The sequence below is a fragment of the Lathamus discolor genome, chromosome 5 (genome assembly GCF_037157495.1).
Source record: "Lathamus discolor isolate bLatDis1 chromosome 5, bLatDis1.hap1, whole genome shotgun sequence".
Classification (NCBI taxonomy): Eukaryota; Metazoa; Chordata; class Aves; order Psittaciformes; family Psittacidae; genus Lathamus; species Lathamus discolor.
This window is the reverse complement of record NC_088888.1, coordinates 64,394,600-64,422,186: the sequence shown is the minus strand read 5'-3', so window position 1 is coordinate 64,422,186 and position 27,587 is coordinate 64,394,600. Positions and strand designations below refer to the sequence as shown.

The following is a 27,587-nucleotide window of genomic DNA, read 5'->3' as shown; positions in this document are numbered from 1 at the left end:
TCAGCACTCGCTGCCGGCAGCCCAATCGCAGCGGGGAGCACCAGCTCCTGAAGGGGGTGTTGGGATGTGTAGTCCGGCTAAAGGGCGGCCCTGCCCCCGACGTGGAGAACTACGCGTCCCGGCGGGCAGCGCGCAGCGGGCCCGAGCCGAGCCGAAATTGCCACCGCCTCCCGGTGTCAGCGCCCGGGGCTGCCGAGGGAGGGTAAGAGGGAGCGGTCGCCGCCGCTTCTGCGCAGGCTGTGCCCGTGCTGGTGTTTCGTTTTGTGTGTGTTGCACTGCAACAGGTTATCGAGAGCAGATACCTGGCTGGCTGCAGCCGGGAGTAAAGCAATGCCGGTGGTGGGCTTGCCTCAGAAATTTGCATTGGCAAAAAATGCAGGAGACGCGTGGTTAGAGCCACTGCAGAGGCTTGTCGGGTGTGGGCTTCAGGAGAAGCCTTTGATGTAGCCTAAGTAAACACACTGTGGAGCTCTCATTCATGTATATTAATACATGAAGGGGGTTGCAAAGAGAATGAAGCTAGGCTTTTGCGCTGACAGGACCAGAAGCAGTGGGCGCAAACTGAAACACAGGAGGTTCCCTCTGAACTAAAGCAGTTTTTCTGCTGTGAGGATGACTGAACCCTGTGTGAACCCTGAACGGTTGCCTAGAGAGGTTGTGGAGTCTCCATCCTTGGGAATATTCAGAAGCCTATGTCCTAGACATGGCCCTGGGCGACCAGCTGTAGGTGGCTTGAGCAGGGAGGTTGGACCAGATGGCCCTCAGACATCCCTGCCAACCTCAGCCATTCTATGATTAAGTAATCTACCACCAAACTGGCTGGTATTGGTGTTTCCCTTGCTTTTCCTGCAGGGAAAAAAAGGCGCTTTTTTGATAAGGTTAATTTTCAGCCAGATCACTTCCTTGATCCAATTCACCTCTTAGCAGAGGGAAGAAGGAAACAAAGGCAAAACCACCTGTTTGCAGCTGTCACATTAAAGCAGTCATAAAACCATAATTCTGAGTATACCGAAGCACAGAAGAATGCTTCCAAGGAAATTATATGATCCTATGAAATTGGAAACAGGAATCAGGCCCATAGGATCTTGCAGAATTCTTTCAGACTTCTCATGTATACACTTCCCTCTCTAAAATTTAAACCTCAAAACTGAAGTTAGATGGAGAAGCAGCAACTCACATACCACTAAAAGACACGTTTCTGAGTCAAGGAACAACGCCTGGACAGACTAACCAGCACCACCCATCAACAACTTTAAAGAATCTGGTTTCTTCCTCTGACATTCCTTTTGTTTTCTGGCACTGTATCTCTAAAGCTCGAAAAATAAGTGTCATTCTGTCATTACCTGAACCTTTCAAGGAAGACCAATCTCTTTTTTCCATAAAATCCTTTCTACAAGTAGTCTGCACTGCCTTTGTTTGGCAGCATGGACAGGCCTGGACTGCTTCATGCAGCTGCTTCCTGTAGGCCTTTGGCACCCTTGTGAACAATATATCTACTGAAATCATCACTACCTGTAATAATTGTGAGTCTTGACTTCTCTAAGCACTCAAGGCCTCCACCCATCGTAACTGATGGGTTCAAAGAAAATAATTCTGCCAGTGCCTTTTAAGTTTTTACATCAGCTACGACATCAGTTTCCTGTCCTGTTCTGTCGTCACTCGTTATGGTCTCCCAGTTTTCCTGTGAATAGGCATGTCATGTACGCTTGCTTTATTTCTATGTTAATCTTGGTCTTCAGAAGTTGGATAGATCTCCTATTTCCCATTATTCCCATTTCTGCATACATCTGAGATAAATAAAGTCAACCAGAATCATAACTGAAGCATTGGTATTAGACTTTAGTACAGCTAAATTCCCACACTGAATGCTAAGATTGATTGAAAGTCACGGCAGAGTCTTTTATCTTTTGGAAGTTGTTTTTTCCACAGGCTGCAAATGAACTCTGGCTACAGGAAACAGATTGCGAAACTGGCTCCAAGGCCTAAACTTCAGATTTCAGCCCTTTGTTTTATAGATTTTAATGTAGTACTTGGTAATGGAGATGGAGGTGGCTTTATTTTTTCCAAACAAAATCTCTGCAGTTTTCCAATACCAGGTCAAGCTTCTGTATGTGCTGCAAGACACTGTGGAAATCAAGGTCAAAGGCTACCAGTGGAATTAATCAGAGCCTGAAGTTAGGGGAATGTGTTTGTTTGATTTGTGTGTTCACTGACTGAGGTTAATATGCTTGGTTTTGATCCCTAAAAATGGATAAGAGAAAGGCAGAATTATGAAGGAAACAATCTGGCAACTCATCCAGAATTACCGCATTTGAGTTTCTAAAATGATAAGCTGACAAAACCCAAATTTGTGGCTGTTTTAAACCTCAGTATTTCCTTCCTTGATGATTTATCAACTTCCCTTTTTTTTTTTTTTTTTTTTTACCTAGATAAGGACTTCTATAGCCATGTGCAACAGCAGAATTATTTCTTGATAATACAATACATAATAGTTGTAATTGTATCTTTTCTAAAATATAAGATCTGAATTATATTTACTTTTTAAGATGTTTTCCAGTTTCTGTATGTCACAGAACAGCACTTTACTGCAGAATACACTTAGTCAGTTACTGGAGAGCTAGTAATAACACAGTGAAACTTGTGCAGCTTAGAAGGAACTGCTTTTTAAATTAGATACCTTCAGCTGCTTTCATTTACACCTAGTTTTGTTGAGGCTTGTTTCATTCCAACCAGTAGATACCAATAAATATCTCTTCTAAAATTTCACCCTCCCCTCTTAGATCTGTGTTTTGGCATGTTGCCACAAGTGGGCACTCCACAGTGTTTAGTGCATTTTTTTCTTCAGAGCAGCCCTCTGAAGAAGCAAAGTTCTGTGACTGCTGTTTCCAGAGAGACACCAGAAAGCCAGAGGCTACTTCTCTACTGTCTTTGAAGCCAGGCCCAAGCTTGGTGTCAAGCCGAGGCTCATGTATCATCCCACAGACTGACCTCAGTGATTGAGCAAGCTACAGCATACGATGTGGGAGAAAGCATCGCCTTGGTTTACTTCTCAGCACGTTTGTACATCTGCCATGTGTTCTGGCCTATTGTGCCAGAACCCTGCCTCCTTAGATGTCACAAATGCAGCAGGGATGGACAATTTAGTCACTGGCTTCTTTTTAGGAGAGCAAATTTTTCTAGCAGAAAGACTATAAAGTAGTTTCATGCTGAAGGGTGGGTTGCTTTGAGAAGAGCTGAGTTATCATGTACCAGAACTACAGGTCACTTAAAGTCATGTTGTACTTTGCCAAATCCCTGACTATACACCATTTAACAGTATAAATGTAGCCTAAAAAGACTAAGGGCTAGACTCCAGAAAAGAGTATGGGTAAACTAAAAATTCAGATCCGAAAACTACACTGAGCAGCCACCTAAACTCTGTTAGTCTGTTTCTGGATAGAAAACAAGCTGGGCATCCTGGCACCTTTGTGCCCATTTGTGGTCTAGGAACTAGGTAGAGCAGTTCCAAAAGAGGTCCAGCTGAGAGGAACGTCTCTGAGCTCAACAAGTCAGGTTCTTCTGTTATAGCCACAGTTGGCTTCAGTGCTCAGCCATATTTGGTAGAATGCACATCATCAGTGCAGTAACTCAGTGATGATAGAATTGGCTTTTAGCTCAAAGGGATTTACATCAACAACTTCTAACTCCCTGGAGAGTGTCCCAGGTGCTCTGAAGGACTGCAAAATGGAAGGGGAGCATTCATCACCTCAACTGTTGAAGTTGTGTCCCTATTAGGAAGGATGGCAAATGTATGACACTGGTGTGAGATAGAAGGAAGGAGACTCAGGGAACTGTAGGCATTTACTCCTGGTTTCTGGTAGTTATTCCCAAGCCAGTGCTGGTTTTTATCCATGAACTATTTACTACAAAAGTGTATAAGTAAAACCCAGGACACTTTCAACAATTAAACTAGGGGAGAGAGACACATCCTTTTTTTACTCTTTCTTTTGCCTCAGCTGCTTTCTCCTTGTCCTAGACTCTCACATGCCTTTCTGAACAGGGTCTTAACTTCAGATGAAAAGGTGGTGACTCCCCGTTTCCTTCCTGCTCGTCTTCCTCCCTGTCTAGTATGGTGGTCAGGGATGCAGCATGAATACTTCCCAGGAACTCCCACTTCCTGGCCATTGCTTTAACCACAGGGTAGCAGCATAGGAAGATAGACACTATTTCTTCCAGCTACACTTTAAAGGAAAATGAACATTGCTTATTGGAAATTTTTTATCTGCTGACAGCCCAGTAGGCCTTTTAAACACCTTTGGCAGGCTCTCTGTTAATACAAACCTTGGTGATTTCCAGTAATAACACAAAGAAAAATGTTGTGACCAGCAGCCATATGAAATGAAGTCATATACCAGAGAAGCTAGAGAAGATACGGGGACTCTATTCATTGTTCTGAAGAACAGATTTTGGCACTCACTGCTAGAAGAGGACTCCAAATTCTGAGTCCCAAGAGGAAAAAGGTGCCAAGTGCTAGTATAGGACTTCACGCACATCTAAATTGGTAGAGTTTCCCACACAGCTTTTGTTAGCTTCTCTCTGAGCATGCTGCTTGTTTTGGCCATATACCTGCACTTCTTTTACATAAAGGGAATGTAAGCCTATCACTACCAAACTCAGGATTCAGCAATGAGGCTGGAAGGCTCAGGCATCCTGGAACATCAGTCCTAGTCCCATCTCTTGGTGATTTACTAAGGTCACACAGACTAGCAAGAATTTAAGTCAAGTCCCTAGAGATTCACTAAATTACCTTGCAGTCGGAAACTGTACATCTAGTTAATAGGGGAGGAATGTCTCTTAAATAATTTATAATCAATTTAAGTTAGTTTTATATCTGCAACATTGTGCAGGAGTTCATAGCATCTTATGCAGATTTTCTTTGCATCTCTGAAGTCATGGAGGTTTAAATATACAGATTACATGAAACAGAGATTCTATTGCATGGCTCTGAACATTGTAAGTTTTCCCAGACAGTTTAGGGCAGAAGCAGTGATAGACCATTTTTAAGTATTCATTACATAGCATATGATATACAGACTATTTGACATTAATACTTAGGTTATTGTGCCTGTTCAGGATGCACAATGTAGATGTGTTGGAGTTGCTATGAATATTCAGAGTCATGTAAACAAATTAAATTATTTATTCTTCAACAAAATAGGTCTCCAAAATAAGATTGAGGACTCACTCTGACTCAGATCTGCTTTCAGATTTTCTGCCTCTTTAAAGACTCATCTGTTGCTGGGAAGCGGTGACTTTGGGAATCATTTCTTGCCAAGAGTGAAACATCTTTTCCTTGTTAGTACTTTTTTTTTTCTCATTCTTGTTCTTAGGTTGCCTGCTGTATAAATGCAGAATGGATTTCTTGTTCCCCACCAGGTGCCTACCTATCAGCAGCACAGAAATGAATATATGAAAAAAAAGGGGTGGTAGTAGGTAAAAAGAGACAAATCCTGTGAATAATTACCCTCTTTGTGTTTCTCTGCTTGTCCCTGCCATGCTCTTCCTGTTATCTGGGTAAAAATCTACCTTCTACTCCATCTTCGTGGAGCAGGAGTTAAAGGATGTTGGATGAAGAGACTGACACTTTCTCTGAAAAAGTATTGGTAAAACCAGAAGTTTACTTTGAAAATAAGTTCCAAGGAGACAGTGAGGACACAATCTGTCTATTTCATTTGCCTAGAGGGCAAGTTGCAATGTTCAGAACTATCTTTCAGTGATCCCATGAAATATTTGAGACATAAAAGGTGACAATTATCATGCAGTAGAAGTGTTTACTGTGGATAAGTTGGTATCCTACCTCATGTTATTTCTTCGCTACGATTGTCATTTTAACCCACTCTTACATTTGCCCCACCCTACCCTAATATGTCTTTTTGCATTTGCCCCTCTAATCTCTAGTTGTTCTGCCTGTGCATAGATACACAGTCTTCTATTCTGAATATACCCTTGAAAACCTTCCCTTTCCACAACAGCAAAGTCTTTCTCTTTTTTAATCAAAGGTCAAGAACCAGAGCCAGTAATTTCCTCCTGCTTTCCAATCTATCAGGACACTACGTGCTCTGCTTTGCTCTCTAGAAAGCTGTGATAGCTGCTTCCAATCTAATGAGCAAAAGCAGATTTTTTGAGAAATGACCAAGCTAAGCAAACTACATATGTAAGAGCATGATGGCATCATCAGCAGAAAATGACAGTGGGGAGAAAACGTAATTTTTTACATTCTTCATGTAGGGTACTGAGGAGAGCAAGTTCAGTTTCTACATCAGTCAGTGTACTATGAGCAAACGGCATCTGTTGAAACTGGGTTCTAAGTATGAAGGGAAAAAACTTGATAGTTACTCTCATGTGGGAAAAATAATTGGATCTTTTTATTTTGTAAAAAAAAAAAAAAAAAAAGAAAAGAAAAAGACAACTTTTTGTGCTGGAAGAGGGAGCGGGAGAAAAAGAATACCAAAGGGAGAAGAGCAAGCAACAAAGCTGTAGGATGATGTAAGTGCAATGAAAAGAGAGGCGATGAGGGACAAAAAGCAACTGTAACACGAGGGTGATTAAAAGGAGAAGATATGAGGAACAGTACTACAAGGGAAGCAAGAAAGTATGTTAGTGGCCATTGACAGCATTTGGTTTTGTATTTCATACTTATTACAAAAAGATTATATTTAATTACTTTGGACTGATTAAAGACTTATAAAGGTAAATATTTTGATAACACTAGCTTTCATGCTAATGTAGCAATTGTTACTAGATAGGAATTCGTGGTCTTGCTCCTCTGAATGCTAAGTTCAGTTATCATTTGCTCATCCAGGTTAAAGAAGTTTGCAACCACTCTATTTCCCCACACAATATTGAATCTGAGTTTATTATGCACTTATGAACGAAAGCCCAATTTAATGAGTAATTGGGTCTGCTGTGCTCATTAAAGAAAACAGCAAAGCTCTAATGACATTATGACCCAAGTTTGCTTTATTCCTAGAAATGTTGTCTTTCAAAACAATCTGTTTTTTTTCCCGCACAGTTATTTCTTCGCCTTGTTCCTAAAGTACTTAGAAAGAAAATGGAATGACTTACACAATTCTCTTTTATCTCTAGCAATAACGAACTAGAGAAAAATCAGTATGGATGCTTATAAGGTCTCACACAATGAAATAAAAGCCTTAGGAATTTTTTTTCTTCATTGAAATACCAGGTTTTATCATACTTCACAGTACATACAGTGTCATGAAAAAACACCACATAATGTATTTTCCTTTTTTTCCAAGACTGAAAAAAAAATTATTATATGAAAGTTCTGCATTTGAATTGAAATTCAGGAATTAATAGGTTTTGTTATGGTAGTACCAAAAAAGAAACCAATCATTTAACCTTTATATATCCAGTTCTGAGACTGTCAGTTTGTATGTCACAGCCTGTACAGCAGACTAATTCCCATGGATCTGCCTATTTCCATTTTTTAAAAAACTCCCAAGTTCCTTGATTTCTCTAACAAATTGTATTCATTTTTTCTAAACTTATTTAAAGTGGGACTTGACAGAACTTAAAAACACATTAAAATGCTTTACTGATTCAGTGAGGCTTCACTTCCTATTAGTTTTGCAGCTGTCACCATTTCATTTCTAACCCTCTTAGATTAAAGAAGGCACTGGAGTACCTGTTACTGAGATAAAGTTCTGAGCAAGGTCGTATGTTTCAGGCTGATTAAAGCAGTTGTGTCAGGATGCTACAGACTGGGTGTTCCCAAAACAACAAGGCAGTTTGCCTAGAACATTATTTCTTTCTTTCTGTCAGTGGAAAAGCTGTTCTTTGTCTGGCGGGAGTAAGGCTTGAAAGAGAGTTGCAGCACAGCTAGTACAGCTGACCAAGCTTTTTCCCTGGTTCTCAAAGGAAAATGAAAGGGTAAAAACCAGACCAATTTGGATTGTGTCATGAAAATGGCCTCTCACATAACCTTTCACCAGCAAGGCTTGGCTTGAATAGACAAAGCAGCAGCCAGCATTCTGGGAGTTTCTTGGTATAGCCTGTGTTGGGGCAAGTCTTAAAAATTTCTCTTATGTCAGATAAACAGTGAATCACTCCTTGATTCATGTGAAACTTTGTTTTCAGTTATGAAGAAACCCACTATAAATTGTGCATGCCCACTGGGTCAGGTCAAAAGATTGGTATCTGTATTGCTTTCTGAAAAATGCTTTGATCTGGTTTTTTCTTTTTCCTTTTTGAAGGAGCTCTGACAGCACCTTTTTGGTTCTAAAAGGTTGCCCTCACAGCGATTTTGAATGAACCAGGGTCTCTGTGAGATAACAAACATTCAAGAATTCAGTGGAAGCATCCCTTACATTATCACATTATTGCTGTAGTGTGTATCTTTTGGGAAGCTGTTAAGCCAGAAATATTCCCCAAATCTGCAATAGTTCGCAGTGGAAAAAGCCTTTTCCATATGCTGCTTTACAATATGGGACATAACTATATACGTAGCAAAATGTTTTTGAACTTTAACCTCAGAGAAAATTTTTTTTAAACTTTTGATGATGTGGCTAGGAATAAAGGGAAGGAATGGAAAGGAGGGGAGGAAGAGGTTGAGGAAGTCACAGCTGGCCTTTCTGTAACATTTAGCATTTCAGCGGTGTTCAATAACTCTCCTGTTGACATGCTTACTTGTGCTAGACAGAAGTAACTACAATGTCAATTGATTTTTACAGCAACCTGATCCAGTACTCTGGCACTCAATGCAGGCTGCATTCAGCAAAAACAAATATAAACAGTGTAAAGGTAAATCACATTAGTACTTACATGACCATGATGAAATGGGAAATTCTGTTTGTCTTTAGGTACCAAACTCCAGCTTGCTTACTCTCCTCTGGGGCTTTAAAGTCACGTATACAGGTATGGATCTGATTGTGGAATTGCTTCCTAACAGCCTTTGTGCAAGCTCTCTCCCAGCCTGCATGTGATGGTGAGCCAACAGGCAGAAGTGGTCCCACTGAAGGGACCAGCGCTGCTCATGCTCACATCCCAGGGGTGAGCACACCAGCTGCAGCAAGGTCAGAGGTAGGCAGTGTAATTGCATTAGTGAAGTGCTTTTACAGAGCAGTTTGCTGTGCCTGGCACCATACACAGGGTTGCAGCTGTGTGGCCCTGCACTCCAGGAGCCTCCTGGGTCAGGCTTGGAGTCAAACAAAGGTGGCTTGGCCAGGTTGATGGTTAATGGCAAGCCCATGGTCAGTATTGAGTTGCCCCATGCTTGTTGCTGCATATGTATGTACTTTGTGGGTTTCTTTGTGAATAACACTGGACATCTGAGCATCACCACTGCATCCACCAGCACAGACCGGGTCATTTCTGGTTAAAAAATCTAAAGGGCCGATGCTGATTCCAGATGCGACCTGCACAGTGCAAGTGCTTCACCCTACTCACCACAGCAGTGCAGGCTACTGGGGTGGGAGAGGAGTATTTCTTCCTTCTTCTTTACCTCCAACCCCCTCTGCCATAAGTGGGGTGTTTTGCCAGCTCTGTTTAATATGCATAGTTCTACCTTGGCTGTTCCCCAGGCTCAAGTGAGTGCACTAATTTGCTCAACGAAGGACTTGTCTAAACAACGTGGTTTGGCTGCTTTAGCGAGTGTTGTTCAAGTGCTAAATTCCCCTAAGCCTCATGCAAGCCTTAGTACAAACATCACTACTGGGGAAGCAGTATCTGCTTTAAAGTATCTCTCTAGGGCTGTGTACCGTCATCCACAGTAGCATGGAATAAAAGAGTGGTAGGTTAAGCTGGCGGTGGATTTGGGCTGTGAAACACTTTTTAGAAAACAAACTTGTCTGTGGTGCTTTTATAGAAACTTAAATACTTGTGAGGGAAAAAGCTGATGGCAGGACAGTTGACGTCCAAACATACGTCAAGCTACTTAATTATTTCCTAATAGGTTTCTTGTCCCAGTGGTCTGAAAGTGTCCAGGATGTTTGATGATGTCTTGCTGAAGTAGAGTGACTTGGTCCTTTTCCTGGCCCATGTCCTTCCTTGCAGACTGCAGTGTTGTCAGCTTTAGTCCTGTGCAGGATGGTTGTTATAAACTGTATTTACTGGCTAAGATATTAAAGGACTCATCTCCACCAGAGCACATCTACTAGAGTAATAACACTGACAGAGCCCCTAAGCATTACAGCAACCATTCCCTCAGCCTCTGCATCTGAGAAAGCTGTGGCAGAGCAAGGCGTCTGTAACTATGTCCACAGCAAGAGTTCTGCAAACATAGGTGTCTTGGTCATGCGGTGTTGTATTCCTTCATGCCCCTTGCGAAGCCTGTGCTCTTAGGAGTAGCTTGAGGAGCTCCCCTCCAGCTGCAGGGTGCATATTGCCCTCTGCTATGCTGGCAAAGCTGGGGGGGTTTATACTGAAATCTACACTATATTAGCTGGATCATTATCACCAGGGCTGGTGAGCTGGCCTCTTTCACTTTCCTCTGGCTTCACTTGCAGAACAAAAGGGGTTTGCTTCCCTTTCTCCTGAATAGAGTGTCCCCCATGCCCCCCCCCCCCCTTTGTGTTACTGATCTTGACCACAAACTCTAAAACCTTCTGGTGCTTTATTCCCTCCCTCTCTTATTCATTACTTGCTTCGAATCACCGCCCTCCTTACAACTGTCCACAGACTCATCTCCTTGGAAACGGCAGAAGTTGTTTATATGAAAGTCATAAGGAAACTAAAGCAGCTGCAGGTGTGCAAGGGAGCCATGTTCCACTGGAGGGCATAGGAAAGGTGAGTCTCCACTTATTCTGACTGACAAAAGGTTGAAGGCTGAGGAAAACCCACCATTTTCCTCAGAAGTTTCCAAAGTCGCCTTCCTCTGTTCATGGAAGCGGTGCAAAGCTCATTGCATGCACATGTGTGTATTTATACGGACCCTTTTTTGATTGTCTTTCATCACGAACATGTAGGGGTTGAGAAGCAGTGGAAATTTGGTAAGTCTTGCTATTTGTTATTTTGTGGAACACCGTGTTGGTGCACCATACCATGCCAGGCCCATCTCCTCTCCTGCCTTGACCCTGTAACCCCCTCTGTGGCCACAGGACTTTCCCATCCATATCTTGTGATTTCTGCTGCTCCCTGCTTTGTGCCCTTCACCGCCACTGCCGCCTGTGCTGTTGGAAATGGCCGGTAAACCTGCCTGGCCTAGCCAGCTGTTACCGGTTGGCTGTCCCTGTGCGGTGTTTCCCGGTCCTCCTGGACAGAGCTGTGCAGGGCTGTGAGCAGCCTGTGTGGCCACAGATGTGGCAGGGTCACCAGATGGGACCCCTTGCCAGTGATGGTGGCATGCCTGGCTGCCTGCAGTTGCAGACAAGCAGCCTGGGCTCGGGCAGGAAGACAGCAGGGCCCCATAGGGAGAAGGTCTGTTGTGCAAGGATAGCCTGGGCAGCTCCCCTTTTGTGGGTCTGGGTGGGACGTGCTGGTGCCAGGGGGGGCCATCCTGAGCTGTGGGATTTGCTCTGGGAGTGTTAGTCCCTAAGTAAAGAAAACCCTGGCGAAGAGATGCCCATGTCAACATCTCTGTGATGACAGCTTGGAGGAGGGAGGAAGGAAGGATTTCTGTGTAGCTTTGGTTGTGTGGATGGTGGCGTGGACAGGTGATACTTGTTCTCTCTTACACAGCCTCTGAAACTGTGCTGGGAGAGCTGTTCCTGGAAACTTTTTTCCGTTATCAGAAACTTTTTTCCCTGCCCACCCAATATGAATGGCTTTTCCTGGGGTGTGCTTCATCAGCAGGTTCCAGTCTTGGTGTGGGTTTCTTCCTCCTGTTACTAGATACCTCCTTTTGAGTGACTTTCTCGAGAACTAGTGTCTGTAAATAGCTTTGCCCACATGGGAAACCTGTTCCAGTTGCATGCCTAGAATTTTAAACTCAAGGGATACGATAGTTATATCATTGAACCTTCAAATAAGCTGGTTTTCTGTAAGCTGAAGCTGTGTATAACTCTTAATTTCTTACACTGTATCAAGTGAAATGCTTGGTCCTACTTTACTAGGTACCTGCTGTGTGATTTAAAACTTGCTTTACCTTCCTAGAGGTTGTATTAAACTAAAGCACTTTCTGCAATTTCACTGTCCATGTCTTGAGTGTCAAATAAATCACTATGTGACAGGGTGTAAACTATCTTCAAATGTGATTCTGATAAAATAAAGATTGTGAAAGGAGAATGGAAAATTAGGACTTAATACATACACTTAATAACAGGGAGAATGTTGGCGACATTGCATGTTAAATATCCTTTTGTTATCTCAACACTAAATGTGGAGAACTATATTATGTATTATATGTAAAAAGATAGGCAGTAGAGCAGTAAGAAGGCTGCAAAAGAAAACAGGCTGTAAAACTTGGAATGCTTGCTCTGCAGGGACTACTGAATGGGAGATACTGAAGTTTATAAAATAGATAATATAAAATGTTAATCCTTGGCTTTTAAAAGGACAAAAATCAGTAGAAATTATTAGAAAGCACCAAGAAACATCTTGGAAAATTTTGGGTGGTTGAGGAGAGGTATGTTTAATGTTACGAAAGGCATCATTTTGGAATTGCATTAAAATGCAGGATTCATCTGAGCATCTATGTTGTTTTTTTGGGTTTGTTTTTTTTTCAAGTATTATTTTGTTGCACATGATCTGGTTTGATATGAACAGGGCCAGGGACAGCACAGTGACATACTTTGAAAACTGCAACATAGTCTGTTAAAGACCTAATAGCCTTAAATAGCTCTGTTTTACAGGCTATGGATTCCGAATCAAAGAACAGTTTCATAGGAAGCATTCTTCAGCCACCAGATAGGATGCTTCCTGCTGGCTTTGCTTGTATAGAATCAAAAAAGTTGGCAGCTGTTGGTGGTGACAGGCCTTCTATCTCCAATAAGCAAGGTAAAGCCAAAATATGTCCTTAAAGTGTTCTTTTTAATTGTTCCATGTGAAATCTCTTGAGAAAACTCCCCGTTCTGTTTTACTAATTTCAATGACTTACTGCAATTATCAGACTGACATTGAGACAGGATGTATATGTGTCCTGCCGGAGTAGTCTCCCTGAAGTCATATGTCTGGAATGGAAACTACTGCAAGTCTTCTAACATCCTCATAAACTTTGGCTTTGAAAATTGTTTAACTTAGAGTTGTCAGACTTCCTCTAAAAGCAAAGGAAAATGCTTCAAACTCAACCGAAGCAGTTAAAGACTTCAAATACAGCAAAAAAAAAAAAAAAAAAAGAAGATAATTTGTGTGGTAGTACACTGACTTGAAATTGGCTTTGTGTAGTGCTATTAGACTCCCTCTAGCTTAAAATCACTTCTAAGGTTATTTGTGTGGAATGACTCCTTGGGAGAACTTTTGAATGACACAGACTCCCAGGAAAGTTAGCAGCATGTAGTCTGTACGAAATACAGGTCTATTATGGTTGTCACATGCCTTAATAGGTGATTAGTCTCTGGAGCTTACCAGAAAATGCTTGGTGGTTTAGCATATCCGGAGAGCTCCATGAATCGCAAGGATACCATGCTTGGGTTTGCTATCATGGAGAACTTTACAGTATTGCACAGCCTATGTGTGTGCATGTGTTCATTGTTCTTCACTTGAAGAATATGTGACTTATGTAGTAATCTTTTGTCATACAGAGCTTGGGCTTTTTGGATTAAAACGGTCAGTTTAATGCTATGCTGCTAAGTGCTCAAGTAAGGAAAAGTTTGGCATACCAATAGAAAGATGGAAAAAGATCTTTCTGCTCTCTGGTTTCTGCTTTTTTTTTTTTTTTTATTAATTATAATGGAGCTATGATAAGCTGATGAGAGTTGTTATGGAGCTAGCAATATTTGCTGGGTATTCCTTTACTGAGAAAATTGGTACTGGGAAACTATTAAGAATTATATGTCAGAAAAGAAGCTTGAGTTGTTACAGTGTATGTCTTAAACTTACAATGGTGTGTGTACCTTTTGGAGAGCTAGTAGACTTTTTCTGTAGCTGAAATTGGTTTAAAGGGTCATCAAATACAAGAAACTAGACATTGAATCATTAGCTTTTGAAGCAATAAGCTTTTTAAATGCATCATCTACTGACATGCCCCTTTGTATCTGATTTCCCCCGTGACCCACCAGTTGCATTACACCAAAACTTGTGACCTGACTTGGGTACCTGTTGTTCTCTGTGCCTGTGTAAACAGAAGTCCCAGGGTGTTACACTCAATTTGCCGCAGTTTTTTTTGTGCTTGCTGTCATTTGGAGTGAAAACAGTTTTGCTTATAGGACCTGTGCTTTACACATCAGTTATGCAGTAAACATACCCATTTTCTCCCAGAAAAGTTCTGTATGTGTTAGTGTATTGCTTGGGAATATAATTCATTTTATGAGTGATCCTGGGAAAATCAGTCATAAAATGAAGCACTGTTTGCTAGCTGTAATGGCAGCCATGAAGACTCTTCAGGAAAAGATGCACCGTCTACAGTTGGAGAAGTCAAAAGCTGAAGATAATCTGTGGAGCCTCTCCATAGCAGCTGCTCAGTATAAGAAGGCAGTAGAGCATGAATCCTACAAAAAGGACACAGTACATGAAGAACTAATGCAACAGAGCAAAGGTATTTCTCTTGAGTGATAAGGTGTAACTACAGCAACTCCAAGACTGCGTAATCCAGGGAGTGTTTGTTTTAACAGACTTCTAACTAATGCACTCCCCCTTTCTTTTTTTGATTCAGAATTGGGGAGGAGCAGGAACTTGATATCTCAATAAAGTTGAAATATTTTTTTGCATATATTAACCAAGTATTGCATAACCCATAAAGCTATTTTAAACCATGAGTAGATTTCAGGTGGCATATTTAACTCCTACAATAAGCAGGCAGCTGCTTATGTGTATTACACTGCTAACTTGAGAAAAGTGAGGAGAAGGGAAGAAACCAGATTCTGGTTAGATACCTGCTGATATAAATCAAAGTAACTGCAGTGCTCACACCTTTGGAATCCAAATTAGGAACTAGCTCTGGAAAAACTTTTTGATTCTCATGTTTTATATATAAAATGTATCTTAAACACACGACTTGTTCAGACTAACAAAACTTTTCTTGCATATTTTGAAGACACAGAATTTCTCAATGAGATGACAGACTGGCTAACTGTGTAACTCCCATTGCTGTACTGAATGTCTTTTGTTTCTCTCCTTAGATGTAAGTGTGCAGTTAAATGCAGCACAATCCCGCTGCTCTCTGCTGGAGAAACAGCTGGATTACATGAAGAAAATGGTCTCCAGTGCAGAACTGGAAAACAAAATGGTTTTAGAACAACAGGTGAAGCCCTTTAACATGCTAACAAAGTAGTAATATAGTTAAAAAGTGTAGAAATGTGTAAGATCTGAACTTCTTCATAGACATAATTTTTCCTCAGCTCTGATCAGCATGCTACCAAACACAAGCAATTTACTGTCTGACTGGTTGATGACAACCATTCAATGAATTGTATGAAAAGACTCCCTAGGTGGAACTCCTAATGAGCAAAACCATGCTAATGCTTGCACATTTGGTAGACAAAAAGGCTGCTGGAAACTTGAGTCTTCTTTGTCTGCCTGGTGTTTTTCATCACTTAGCAATTTAAGAAATATGAAATTTAAACTAGTTAAACACCTTAGGGTAGTGTGTTTGGGGTTATGCTGCCTGAAACAATTTGAGTCAGCTGCCAACTCCATTATTGCTTACTTTTTTCTAGGCCCAGCTTCAGAAAGAAGAAGATCAGAACTGGTTGAAACTGCATGCAAAACTTGAAAAGCTTGAAATGCTAGAAAAAGAGTGCCTTAAACTTACTGCTACTCAGAGAATTGCAGAAGTAAGCATGCATGGAATGACAGTCTGAAAGTCATTCATTTGATATAATTTGTATGTCAGACTTTTAATAGAACTAAGTTTTGCAAGAGTTTCCTCTGTTAAAGCTAAAGGTCATAAAAGCATACCTGACTGAATGCCATGCTGGCTTCATTTGCATGAGTATTTTTTCAGTCTGGGCTTTAAAAATTCCTACAGTCCTATTTTATCCCAGGTTACAACTGCAACCTACTTCAGACTTCTGATTCAGCATGGCAAACAGAAGTGTGAGTAATCATTCTTGCCTTCAAATGCAGGACAAGATCAAATGCTTAGAAGAAAGGCTTTGTAAAGAAGAGCATCGGCGTAAACTAGTACAAGACCAAACTGCTCAGGTAGACTGAAAAGGTTTTATTTTATCTTATTTTTTATGACTGAAGAATTCTATTGTCTGCCTAAAATACCCTTTTTAATTACATTAAACTGCACATGTTTATTACCCAAGCAGAACTCCTGGAATACTACCTAAACTACTTATAAACTACATAGTATAAAGCTTGCTAGGTGAATTGCATATCCCAGTCAAGGAGGATTATACTTGGTTTTGTATTAGTAATACAGTTCATCAGCCTAAAAGCTGCTGTAAGTGATCTGGGTAGAAAATTAATTTCTAGAGAATCTGCAACTAAATTGGGAAACCTAAACTTACAGTAACTAGAAAGTGGTCATATAAGAAACCTTATAACCCAAGCAAGGTTGGTTATTCTGTTTGTTTTCCTCTTTTTGCTCAGATCTGCTGAAATATAATATATTGGACTGTACATGGAAAAGTCTTTAATCAATGATTCTATTACATTGTTCATTAAGTGAGAGCTTGAATAATTCATTATTCTGTGAGGCTGTAACCAGTTTGTTGGACCACTATCCAAGAGAGGAATATTTGCCAAAAAAGGCAAAATCAAAGAAATCTTTTGTTAAAGGGGCAAAGTAGTAGTATTCCAAAACTCACTTCACTGAGAAGGACCAGCCATTTTAAAAAGAGGGCAGTTGTGGTGGCATTCTCGGAGCTAGAGGGGAAGAATTATACTGGAAGAACACAGCCATAAGCAGAGCTGACAGGTTAAATTAATTCATCACTGCTGGCAGTTTTTCTACCTCATCCAAGGACGATGGGCTTTCATCAGTCCAGGAAGCTTGAAATAAATTGCAGATTGTAGCCCAGGTATTTGACCACCTCCGGAATTCAGAAGAATGACACAGTTGAAAACTTGCAGGTTTTAGGCTTCTTGCTTCAGCTGTTTGCTGATGCAGAGCAGAAGGCCTAGCATGGAGATTTTATTTTCTGAGAAATATAGTAAGAATGACTTTCACAGATCAGATAGTCTGACTTGGACAGTAGTATAAACATTTGCTCAAGAGAGGACAAACCAAGTCCTAGTTTAGTATTTAGTATTAGTACCACCTTAGTTCACTGTAGGATGGATTTCGGTCTGTTGGATCTGGGTTAGGAAACATAGTGTGTGGGGTGGTTCACTTCCTTTTGATGACAGAAAAGCCAGAATTACCTCATTCTGTATTTTGTGATGGTCCTCTAGCATTGTTTAGCTGGAACTGTTATACGTGCCAAAACAAAGTCCTAGTCCTATGTATGACTGAGAATAGCTGTTACCATGTTTATCATGGGACTTTATGTCAGCTAAACTAGAGAGCAATCTGAGGATTGTCCAGCAGGTTTGACATCAGTGTCAGACAGATGCGCTCAGTTCTTTCTGCCCCCAGATCGTAGGATCCAAATGTTCATATTATTTGGATTTTATGATCAGATCCCCAGTGTGTGGCAGGATTGGCTTATCTCAGTTGCTGGTTGTCACAGTGGAAAAATACGGCTGCTGCAGCTGAATTTAAAATTGAGGACTTCTAAGATAGAGCAGAAGATCTGCCTGATACCCTGCCATCCTAGTAATCTGTTCAGTTTTTAAGTGTATTTTGTGTCTTCTTAGCAGGGCAGTTAATAGTGCCCTTAACTGTTTCTTATCATCTCATCCATGAGAACCTTAATTGTTTCTCATCCATGAAAGAGGAAATTAATTAAACCATGTGGTTTCATACTTCATTTTTTCTTTGTTGTTTATTCCCACAGTTCCAAACAGGATTTAAGATAAACAGAATTTTGTTGTCTTCAGTGACATCTCAAAATGAACCTAAAAAGGAAAACATGAAGAAGAAAAAAACTAAGAAGGTGACACGAAAGTTTTTATTTACCATACTGTTGCTGATAGCATCTGACTCATACAGAGACTGGAATTTGTGAAAAATGCTGATGTAAGAGGCACTTGGTGTGTTTTCTGCACTTTACTCCATTTGCAAAGGAAAACAGTGCTGAATACCTCTTTGTTTTGGGTTTTTTTTTTCCCCCTTTGATGATTAAGACAGTCCTAGGGCTGGTAGGTAGCACCTCGCTAGAAAACTTTGCCTTACCAGCATGACAGTAACCTCTGTTACACTCTCAACTGCCACCGCCCATGTCCTGTCTTAGCTACCTTTCAGTTTATCTGGCAAGATTAATTTCCAAAGCAATTTTAACTAGGCATCTTAAGATGGTGTGTTTTGAGGGGATTGCTGAAATCAAGCACATTTATTTTGTAACACGTTACAGGTCAGTCAAAATTGTGCAACTGTGGTTTTGCAAAATTAAGTAAGCAATGTTCAATTTCTTTTAGGTCAACCTAATTGTCAAAATATCTGCTAAATGCATCTGGAGTAAAGTTTTCTTGTCTTGGCTGTTGAAAAGTATTACTCTTTCCACTGACAGGTGGGAAATTGTTTTTTAAACCAGAGGGAAACAAAGGTGATACATTTCACTGCTTGTTTATTTGAATTTTACTTATTAGGGGAAAGAAAGAAAGAAAAAAAGTTCAAGCTGTTTGGTCACCAGTTTGGAATTTCTTGTGTTACTTTTTCTGTCTATGTTATGGCAGAGAAATCCTACAGTGAAGAAAATGCACCTTTCACAACTACATGTAAGGGCTGGTGAACTACCTTTTGTGGCTGGGAAGGTGAGTGAAACCAAATCTTGCTAAATTAGCACCTACAGTTTGAATAAGTCTCTTTACTGTAATTGTTAATCACTTATGCAAACCACTTAATAATTCTGCTTTAAGTCTGTCAGCTCCAGCCATTCTGTTAGTGCAAATGTTCAAAGTGTGTTGCACATTATGAAGCATCGCAATCCATGTATCTCATCACAAAGTCAAAGAGGAGCTACATCTGGGATTTCAGGACACACAGCCCTTTCAGGATCTGTATCTGTATCCTCTTGTTCCGCATCACCTATTGCCACCAGAAGCCTTTCTGACCTTCTGTTGGCCATGCAAGATGAGCTGGGCCAAATGAGCGTGTGAGTACTCATCCCTAATGTTATGAGTAAAAGTGACTTCAGTGGTAGCCCTGTGAAGCTACAGGTGTGTGTCATGGTTTAAGCCCAGCCGTAAATCAGACCACGCAGTCCCTCTCTCACTCCCCCCCTTACCCCACTCCCGCTCCCGGAGGGAATGTAACTCCCACAGGTTGAGATAGGAACAGTCCTGTAACTAAGGTGTAACATAAATCACTGCTGCTACCACGGTAAGGGAAATAACAAGGGAAGAGAATACAACCGCTCACCACCTGCCAACCAATACCCAGCCGACCCCGGCAGTGATCTAGCCCTTCTAGGTAGCTGCCCCCAGTTCTACATCCTGGGAATGACGTGCTGTGGTATGGAGTACCCCTTTGGCTAGCTTGGGTCAGGTGTCCTGTCTCTGCTTCCTCCCGGCTTTGCCTCCTCCCTGGCAGAGCATGAGACTCAGAAAGTCCTTGGTCAGAGTAAACATGACTTAGCAACAACTAAAAGCATCAGTGTTATCAGCGCTGTTCCCAGGCTAAAAGTCAAAACCACAACACTGCACCAGCTACTAAGAAGGAGAAAAATGTCTGCTACTGCTGAACCCAGGACAGTGTGCTATAGTTGAACCTGGCCTGTTTTAAGTGTAAGACTACTTGTTGACAGAGTGGCCTGAGCAGCCCTGACTGGTAGGATTTTTCTCATTCAAAAAATTCTTTGTCTCCTGGTGTTTAAATGATCCTGTGAGCAAGCAACACGCTCTTCAGCGGGGTTTTTCTGCTCCCACATCCTGTACTTAACCAAGCCACTACTGATGTAACAGCTGCAGCAAATGAAAAGTCTTTCAAGCTTGTGCTTTTCAGAAATTTCGAACATATTCTGAGACTTACGGAGTAGACCAAGGATGTTTTCCTGGAGAAGGTTGCAAAGGTGATGTTAACGTTGAGTAGGCCTGCAGCATGCAGTCAATCTGGGTGGTAGAATAGGTTAGTTCAGCTATGGCAGGATGAGGCCTGTTACACAACATGTAGGCTACTCCTTTGTACTCACTGTTTCTGGTATGTGGGTACCTGATGGGTTTTTGTTGATGAGACAGTCTGGCATTCATACTCTTTCCTTCTTGATAGCAGAAGAACTTGCCAGTCCTGTAAGGGGGTTATGGAAGAGGAACACTCTCCTGCCAGAAAATGGGCAGGGTGTGGAAGAAGCTTACTCATTAGACAGGAGTGTATGTATTTTTCTAGCCATACAAGTAAATGTGGATTACAACAGCATCTTCTGAGGCATTTTCTTAGGCATCTTCCCGTTAACGCAGGCTTGTAGGCCAAAGCTATATAGCTGGTCATAGAAGACATGTCAACATTATGAGCTGTGGTTTGAACAGAGGAGGATGTGTTGGTTAAACCAGTTAGGGTGTCCACACTGATTTGAAATCCTTGATGTGGCAACCAGTCTCTTCTTCAAAAAGCAGTGTTCAGCTTACTCATGGTAACTCAAGGACAGGCATTATGGTTTTTTATAGCAACAACCAGTTGCTTCGATTAACCTGTCAAGGAACAGCACTTACCAAGAAAGCAGAAGAGAAGCTGTGACCTTTGTAAAAAGATTATCTAAGGGAGTATCTCTGGTTTTTACTAGTTCAAATATCTAGGTATCACAGATATAATTGTGTATACACAATTTCTTTTAATTAAGCTGGTTAATTAAGCTGATTAAATTAATTAACCAGCACACTTCACTGCAAATCTTTTTGAGAAGAGTATTTTAATTTGAATAATCCATCAGGAAAAACTATAATTTAAATGTACTAGTTTAAACAATACTTTTCTGTATTAAACTAAGCTTTCAAAGGCTGGACTAAATGGGACAGGAAGTGAAAATACCATACTGTATAGCTGTTGTTCACTTTCCAAATTCTCATTTTGCACACTGTTTCATATGTAGCTGTTTTGGCTTGGCAAGAGGGAGGAATTAGATGAACATCAGCTACAAATGTGGAATAAGCAAATTAGTGGAAAAGCTTCTCCTTTTCTGGTGTGAATACATTCCACATTAATGTGTATTGTATGAGAGGGTAAATCGTGCTAAATTGATGTACTTTGGAGAAAATGGATAGCAACTCCTGGAATACACTGAAAATATTGGAAAAAGTCTCAGAGACAATATCATGAATACTTTGTGTGCTATTCTTGTCTTTAATAGTGAGCATCAAGAACTTCTGAAGCAGATACAGGAGACTCAAGACTCCACAGTTCGTGAACACCTAGAACAGGAGCTGGATTGCCTTGTAAAGCAAATGGAGATTAAAGGAAAACAAATATCCAAGCTGAAAAAGCATGAGGCTACTGTAAGAATAAAATGTAAACTCTGTGTAGTGATACACTAGTAATACAGTAGTGCTACAATCCTGCGTCCTGTTGTCATTAACTAGAGTGTGTCCTGGGTTTAGCAGTTTAAACCACGACAGAGTGTCACTGAAATGCTTAAGCCAGGGTGTTCAGTTCATGTGTTTGTAATTAGGCAGCTAGCTCTGTGTTCTTGTACCTCCAATTCCTTCTTTTGATAAAGAAAAAATGCTTACAGCTGGCAGCTAGGAATGTATGCCAGAGGGAAAGCTTTCTGCCCTGTGGCAGTTCTGCAAAACAGAGCTAGGTTGCTCAGTCTGTCAGTTCTGCTCACTACATTAAGACAAAACATTGAGATTTCATTCCTTTGTCTCTTGTCACTTTGGGGAACGAGAAAATAGAAGCTATAGGTCCCATACAAACTGTATTAAATGTCTTTTATATTACTGAAATATTGAAGCTTTTTATTAACCAAATAGTCTGTTGATCACATCTTCTCCAAAATCATAGCCAGACAAGTCTTTCAGTTTTGTTTAACTCCTAACCTGTATGCATTCTATCAGTATGTGTTTTAGAGCCATAGAGACATAAAGCCATAGAGCTTTTCATACATGCCCATACAAAGTCACACTTCTGTAGATGAACAGCTCAAACCCTTTTGTAACAGTTTGGTGTGGAACATATGATAAAAATGCAATCGCTAGTTCTGTCTGACAGTTTGCTTATCTTCCGTCTTATGTTTCCAGATAAACAGACTCACCTAAGAACTTTGCTTATACAGAAAACAAAACTCAGAATGAGACCTTACAAAAGGGAGAGGCGAAAGTTAATTTAAATCTGACCAGTTTTATTCACATTCATTCTGTGATAGATGTTACTTAAATCTTTTACTGTCCACATAACTGCAAGCACAGACATGTTAAAGTAGAATTGTCAGAATTGCCTGTTAGCGTTATGGACAAAGGACACTGACTTGCATCTTCACTACCTGTCTTGGCAATGTCAACTGTTTTTTTGAAAAATCTCTGGTATTCTTGAGGAGCCAACAATTACTGTGTTATCCCTTGCCTCAGAATCTTTCTGACTTCATCCTTCGGGAACCTTAGACAATGGACAAACAACTGCACCTGTGTTTATTCCTTTTGTATATCTTTATGGCTACAGTCTGCCTTCCTTTTCAGATGATGAGAAGAGGAATAGCACATAAAATGTAGTGCAGCCTTGTTGTCATCCTTGCCTATTATCAGCCTGCAGATCTGCTGGGAAGTTACCTGTGCCCTTGTCAGACCATAGCACATTCTTCATCTTTGTCGGATTATTGTTCATCATGCCCTGGTTATCGATTCATATTTCTGCTTTTAGAACCTGTCACACTAAAACCGCCATAGTCATCTCTGTGTTTCAAAGTTAATAATATGTTCTAGAATGCAATACAAGTTAATTATTTTTAGAAATTGACTTAAAGCATAAATTGGCATGTGGAATGTTTCCAGCCTAATTTTATCTTTGGGAGTGACCTTTTTATGCCAAGTGCAAGTCAAGACTTATTATTTGTCATTAAAAAAATGTTCTTCATCAGTCAACTCTATTTTGTTTTCCAGTTTTGTTATGAGGCTTTGAAGTAGGCTGCTTAGATACAGTAAACAGTAATAAACAGTGTACATTGTATAGGTTGGTTGGGGAAGAGGTTGCTTAGGGTTGTACAATCTGAAATGGAAAAAGACCATTGTAAACATAAATTGTTGACCGATGAAGTTCCATCTCTCTCAAGCAAGCATTTTTACCTTAGGGAGTTCAACAACCTATTAAGTGTGTGTGAGGTCAGTTTTCTGTAGTGCTTTCTGTTACAGTGAGACAACTGTGTGCAAGATTAGTAGGTTTCAATTTTCATTATTTTTGTTAAATGTTCCTTAGACATCTTTAGTTTGGAGTTGAGAAGTTCAGTAAATTCTACAGCTGTAGGTCTTCTGAGTATATAATATTCTGATCAGTAATCTTTTTCCTAGGTGCAGAAATTAAAGAGAAAAACTCAGAAATGGAAGCAAGGGGCAGCTCAGGTCAAAATGAAGTGTGATGACCAAAAGGAAGGAAAAGAGATTGCAGTCACTGTAAGGAAAAGTATGTGTACATCTTGTCCTGGGCAGAAAAGCAGGAGCTCTCTTCAGCTGCTAAAAGATGTACAGAAACTTCAGTCAACATTGAAAAAAGATGGTATCATGTGGTAATAATAGTTCTGAAGTTTACTGTGTTTTAAGTTTTTAATTTCACAAAACACCTTTAAAAAATAAAATAGATATAGCATAGACATAGATACACATTCCAAACTGCCTACTCATTAACAGGCCAGTTTGTTCACCTCAGAATTAACTTTCATGCAGAGTAGCTATAACTCAACTACACTGACTTGTAATAAAGTGTTTTAATGGATTAATGAAATGCATACTTGTCAACTTGTATAATAAAATGTTATACTTTTATTACACTTAGAATAGTATGCCTTCTTTGGTGTCTCATTCCCTGTGCTGCCAAGGAGACACTCAGAGCTTACGTTTTGAGAATGACTTGGGCTACTGATTTTGTTCAGATAAAAACAGTAGTTTTCCTTTTCCCTAAAAACTGAAGATTCAGATCATTGCAACTGAGGCAGAAGAAGAGGTATTGACTCTTATTTGTATATATTTTCATTATAATTAATGTTATTACTCTATAAGTGTTATTGACAGTTTAGGGACAGGTAGGGACTGGCATTCCATGACTTGGTGAAACCATAAAAACATGACAGTGTTCTTGATAATTGCGTGGAAGGGGCCACTACCAAAAGCTTGGGTGCTTGTCTTCGGAAACTGTTTCTATCACAATATAAAATAATTGAGCTGTCTCAAAGGAGACCTTGAACTTCTAGCAGTACATGTGGAATCTGTATGCTCAATACAAATGCCAGATGGATTTTTATGCTAATGATGAGTCTGCTCGTTTCCATCCCCCTCTATGTACATATGCTAAAAGGCATAACAGTGACTTCAAATCAACACTGGTTATTTAATTGCAGTAAGTTTTTGTCTTGAGGCTACTGACTGACACTGATTTTCCTGGGTGTTTGTGTATGTGAGAAAAAAATAGCTTCTTGGGGATACACCAGTGAGGTTCTGCTGCAAGAAAGAGAGAATGTGGTGATAAGAATAAAAATTGGAGTCATGCTCTGTTACCAAAGTTTTGAATGAAGGCTAGTAATGATTTATGGTCCTAATGGACAACTGGGCCTTTGGATTAGTAAATTTTGCTCTGCCACCTTTCAAGACAAAGGATTAAAAAAGGAATAAAATCAGAAAATTAATTCAAATTTAGAATAGACTGTTACAGTCTTTGACAGGAGTTGATTTTGTGAGCATTTAGGGGTGAGGGGTGGAGTTTATATGCCCTAAACATCTTCAGCAGAACTCTGGAAGACCAGGTTGTTCAGCTGATATTTAGGGATGTGTTTCCTTCACTTTGTGAAATTGTATAGACATCTTTCTTACTTATGAGTTATCTCTGGCTGAGAAGAGCATATTTTATAGAATCATAGAATCATAGAATAGTTAGGGTTGGAAAGGACCTCAAGATCATCTAGTTCCAACCCCCCTGCCATGGGCAGGGACACCTCACATGAAACCATCCCACACAAGGCTTAAACACAGTTCTATGAATGGTATTTTCCTGGTATAGATAGCATTTCTAAGGTAGGTTTACACATTTCTGGACACTGGAATCACTGATACCAGGGATAAAAGAAAAGTAAGCATTTCTGCTATTAACATTTTCAGAATGTAGGTATTCTGCTGCCACGAGATAAGCCTTTGCAATTCCAAGGGGTGGTTAAATAATCTCTGAACCTCTGTGCCTCTGTGTGAGAGCGAGCAAAAAGGGCCTTACTGAGCCCTAAGGAGCATAAAACATCCAGAGGTCCATCCTTCATCAGCCATTGGACTGAGGGAGAAAAACTGCCAGCAATTTTCTCCAAATGCATAAAACCAGTTGGAATGACTTTGTGCGGGGGCAGTGGCAGGAGTGAGAGCAAGAAGCGCACCTGGCTTGCAGCTGTGCATCTTCTATAGGTTGGGGTTGCTATAGGGACAGCTGGGACTGTCCCATCAGGGAGCTGGCACGTCAATCACCTGCTCCTTCTGTGCCTTGACCTGTTTGGGTTTTTTTTTGTTGACTATAGAAACTCAGGGAGAAGAGGCCATTTTGGAGCTAGAGCTGGAGAAGGAGGGCCCTGGTTTCCCTCTTGGACAAGGGGCTGTGGTGGAAGGCAAACAGCTTTGGGTTGGTCAACCAGGTACTGGATGGGGCAGTGCTTAAATGATGGAAGCATTGAATAGTTTACTCTTCAAAATGTGTATGCCAACAGGGACTGTCCAGTCCCAGAATAAAACTGCTCTGTTTGCCCTTCTGTGGGGCAAGCTGCTGGAGGGAAAGGGAACGAGCTGAATCTGGTCCTGTCTGCAGGTGGGCATTTTGCATCTTTGCCTGCTTTGGAGTGGGATGGGGAGCTGAAAAACCTGTTTTGCTCAGAGCCAAGAGCTGTTGATTTGAGAGGGAAAAATATGAATGAATGATACGTGAGCTTACAGTACCTGATGGGTACATCACTTGTATTTCAATTTGGAAGATTTCACTGTATTTTGATTATTCTTTGGTACTTTTTTTCCTGGAGCTTGTCTTTCTTTAGCACATATGTTTTTAAACAAGTAAAGCAGATGCATTTTGGTGTGGGCTGGGAGAGTCAAACCGGATACAGAGGAAGTGTATCCCAAACAAGTTTTCTTGCTTGAAGAAGCACAGAAAATCTGTTTTCTGATTGTATGTTGGGTGTGTGAGGTGTAGGGTAGGAGATCAGCTTGTGTGTGTATGTATGTATGTATCTGTTTATTCATTTATTCATTTATTGGCATATTCAGAGTTTGAGGCAATTGTCAATCACATAAAGTAAGTCTTCAAAGAAATACACAGCAATCAGTAATGCTGCAGAAACCTCAGTGATGAAGTTAAGCTTGTGCACGAGTGTTGGCAAAGTTCAGCTCCACAGGAATTAGGCAGGCACATCACAGTGAGTTTTGCTGGGATCTGAATGCTTCATGTCTTATGTTCCAAAAAAGTTTTGGCCTGGAACCGCATAAATGTACATTTGGAGAAAGCACAGTGGGTAAAGCAGGCTTCTTCACAAGAACAGTATGTTTTGGCTTAAGAAGTGCTTGCTCTACTCTTTTACAGATCCTCATTTTGATTTATATCCTGCATGATTTTGTTTGTCATTTCAGATGAAACTGCATAGTTCTTTCTTTTTCTTTCTTTCTTTCTTCCTTCCTTCCTTCCTTCCTTCCTTCCTTCCTTCCTTCCTTTCTTTCTTTCTTTCTTTCTTTCTTTCTTTCTTTCTTTCTTTCTTTCTTTCTTTCTTTCTTTCTTTCTTTCTTTCTTTCTTTCTTTCTTTCTTTCTTTCTTTCTTTCTTTCTTTTCTCTCTTTCTTTCTCTCTTACTTTCTCTCTTTCTTTCTCTCTTTCTCTCTTTCTTTCTCTCTCTCTTTCTTTCTCTCTCTCTTTCTCTCTTCCTTCCTTCCTTCCTTCCTTCCTTCCTTCCTTCCTTCCTTCCTTCCTTCCTTCCTTCCTTCCTTCCTTCCTTCCTTCCTTCCTTCCTTCCTTCCTTCCTTCCTTCCTTCCTTCCTTTCCTTTCCTTTCTTTCCTTTCTTTCTTTCCTTTCTTTCTTTCCTTTCTTTCCTTTCTTTCCTTTCTTTCCTTTCTTTCCTTTCTTTCTTTCTATGAATGTTTTGGATCTAGCTGTACAGGACAGCAGTCAAAAACACAGTGATTCCAAAAAACACTAATTGGTTTATTTACTCAAAATCCAGGTTCTTTTATGCTCTATGCAAAATTGCCACAACAGGTTTTGTTAGAATTTGAATCTAGGGTCATATTTTATGGCTAGACATTAAGAAAATTGGACTAAATAGGTAGGTCAAACAGTATAATTATAAATACAGACCAGC

At 40.5% G+C, this 27,587-nt stretch overlaps 1 protein-coding gene across 1 annotated transcript; it reads left to right on the top strand.

Annotated features, from left to right (window-relative positions):
• Positions 1-109: 109 nt before the first annotated feature.
• Positions 110-24,054, top strand: CEP57L1 (centrosomal protein 57 like 1). The gene is made up of 12 exons (XM_065679133.1): positions 110-202; positions 10,675-10,782; positions 12,786-12,930; positions 14,447-14,626; positions 15,210-15,331; positions 15,747-15,863; positions 16,156-16,233; positions 17,979-18,077; positions 18,817-18,894; positions 19,000-19,235; positions 21,423-21,567; positions 23,572-24,054. The coding sequence occupies exons 3-12, from the start codon at positions 12,789-12,791 to the stop codon at positions 23,788-23,790; spliced, it is 1,416 nt and encodes a 471-aa protein (XP_065535205.1). The 5' UTR covers positions 110-202; positions 10,675-10,782; positions 12,786-12,788; the 3' UTR covers positions 23,791-24,054.
• Positions 24,055-27,587: the final 3,533 nt, after the last annotated feature.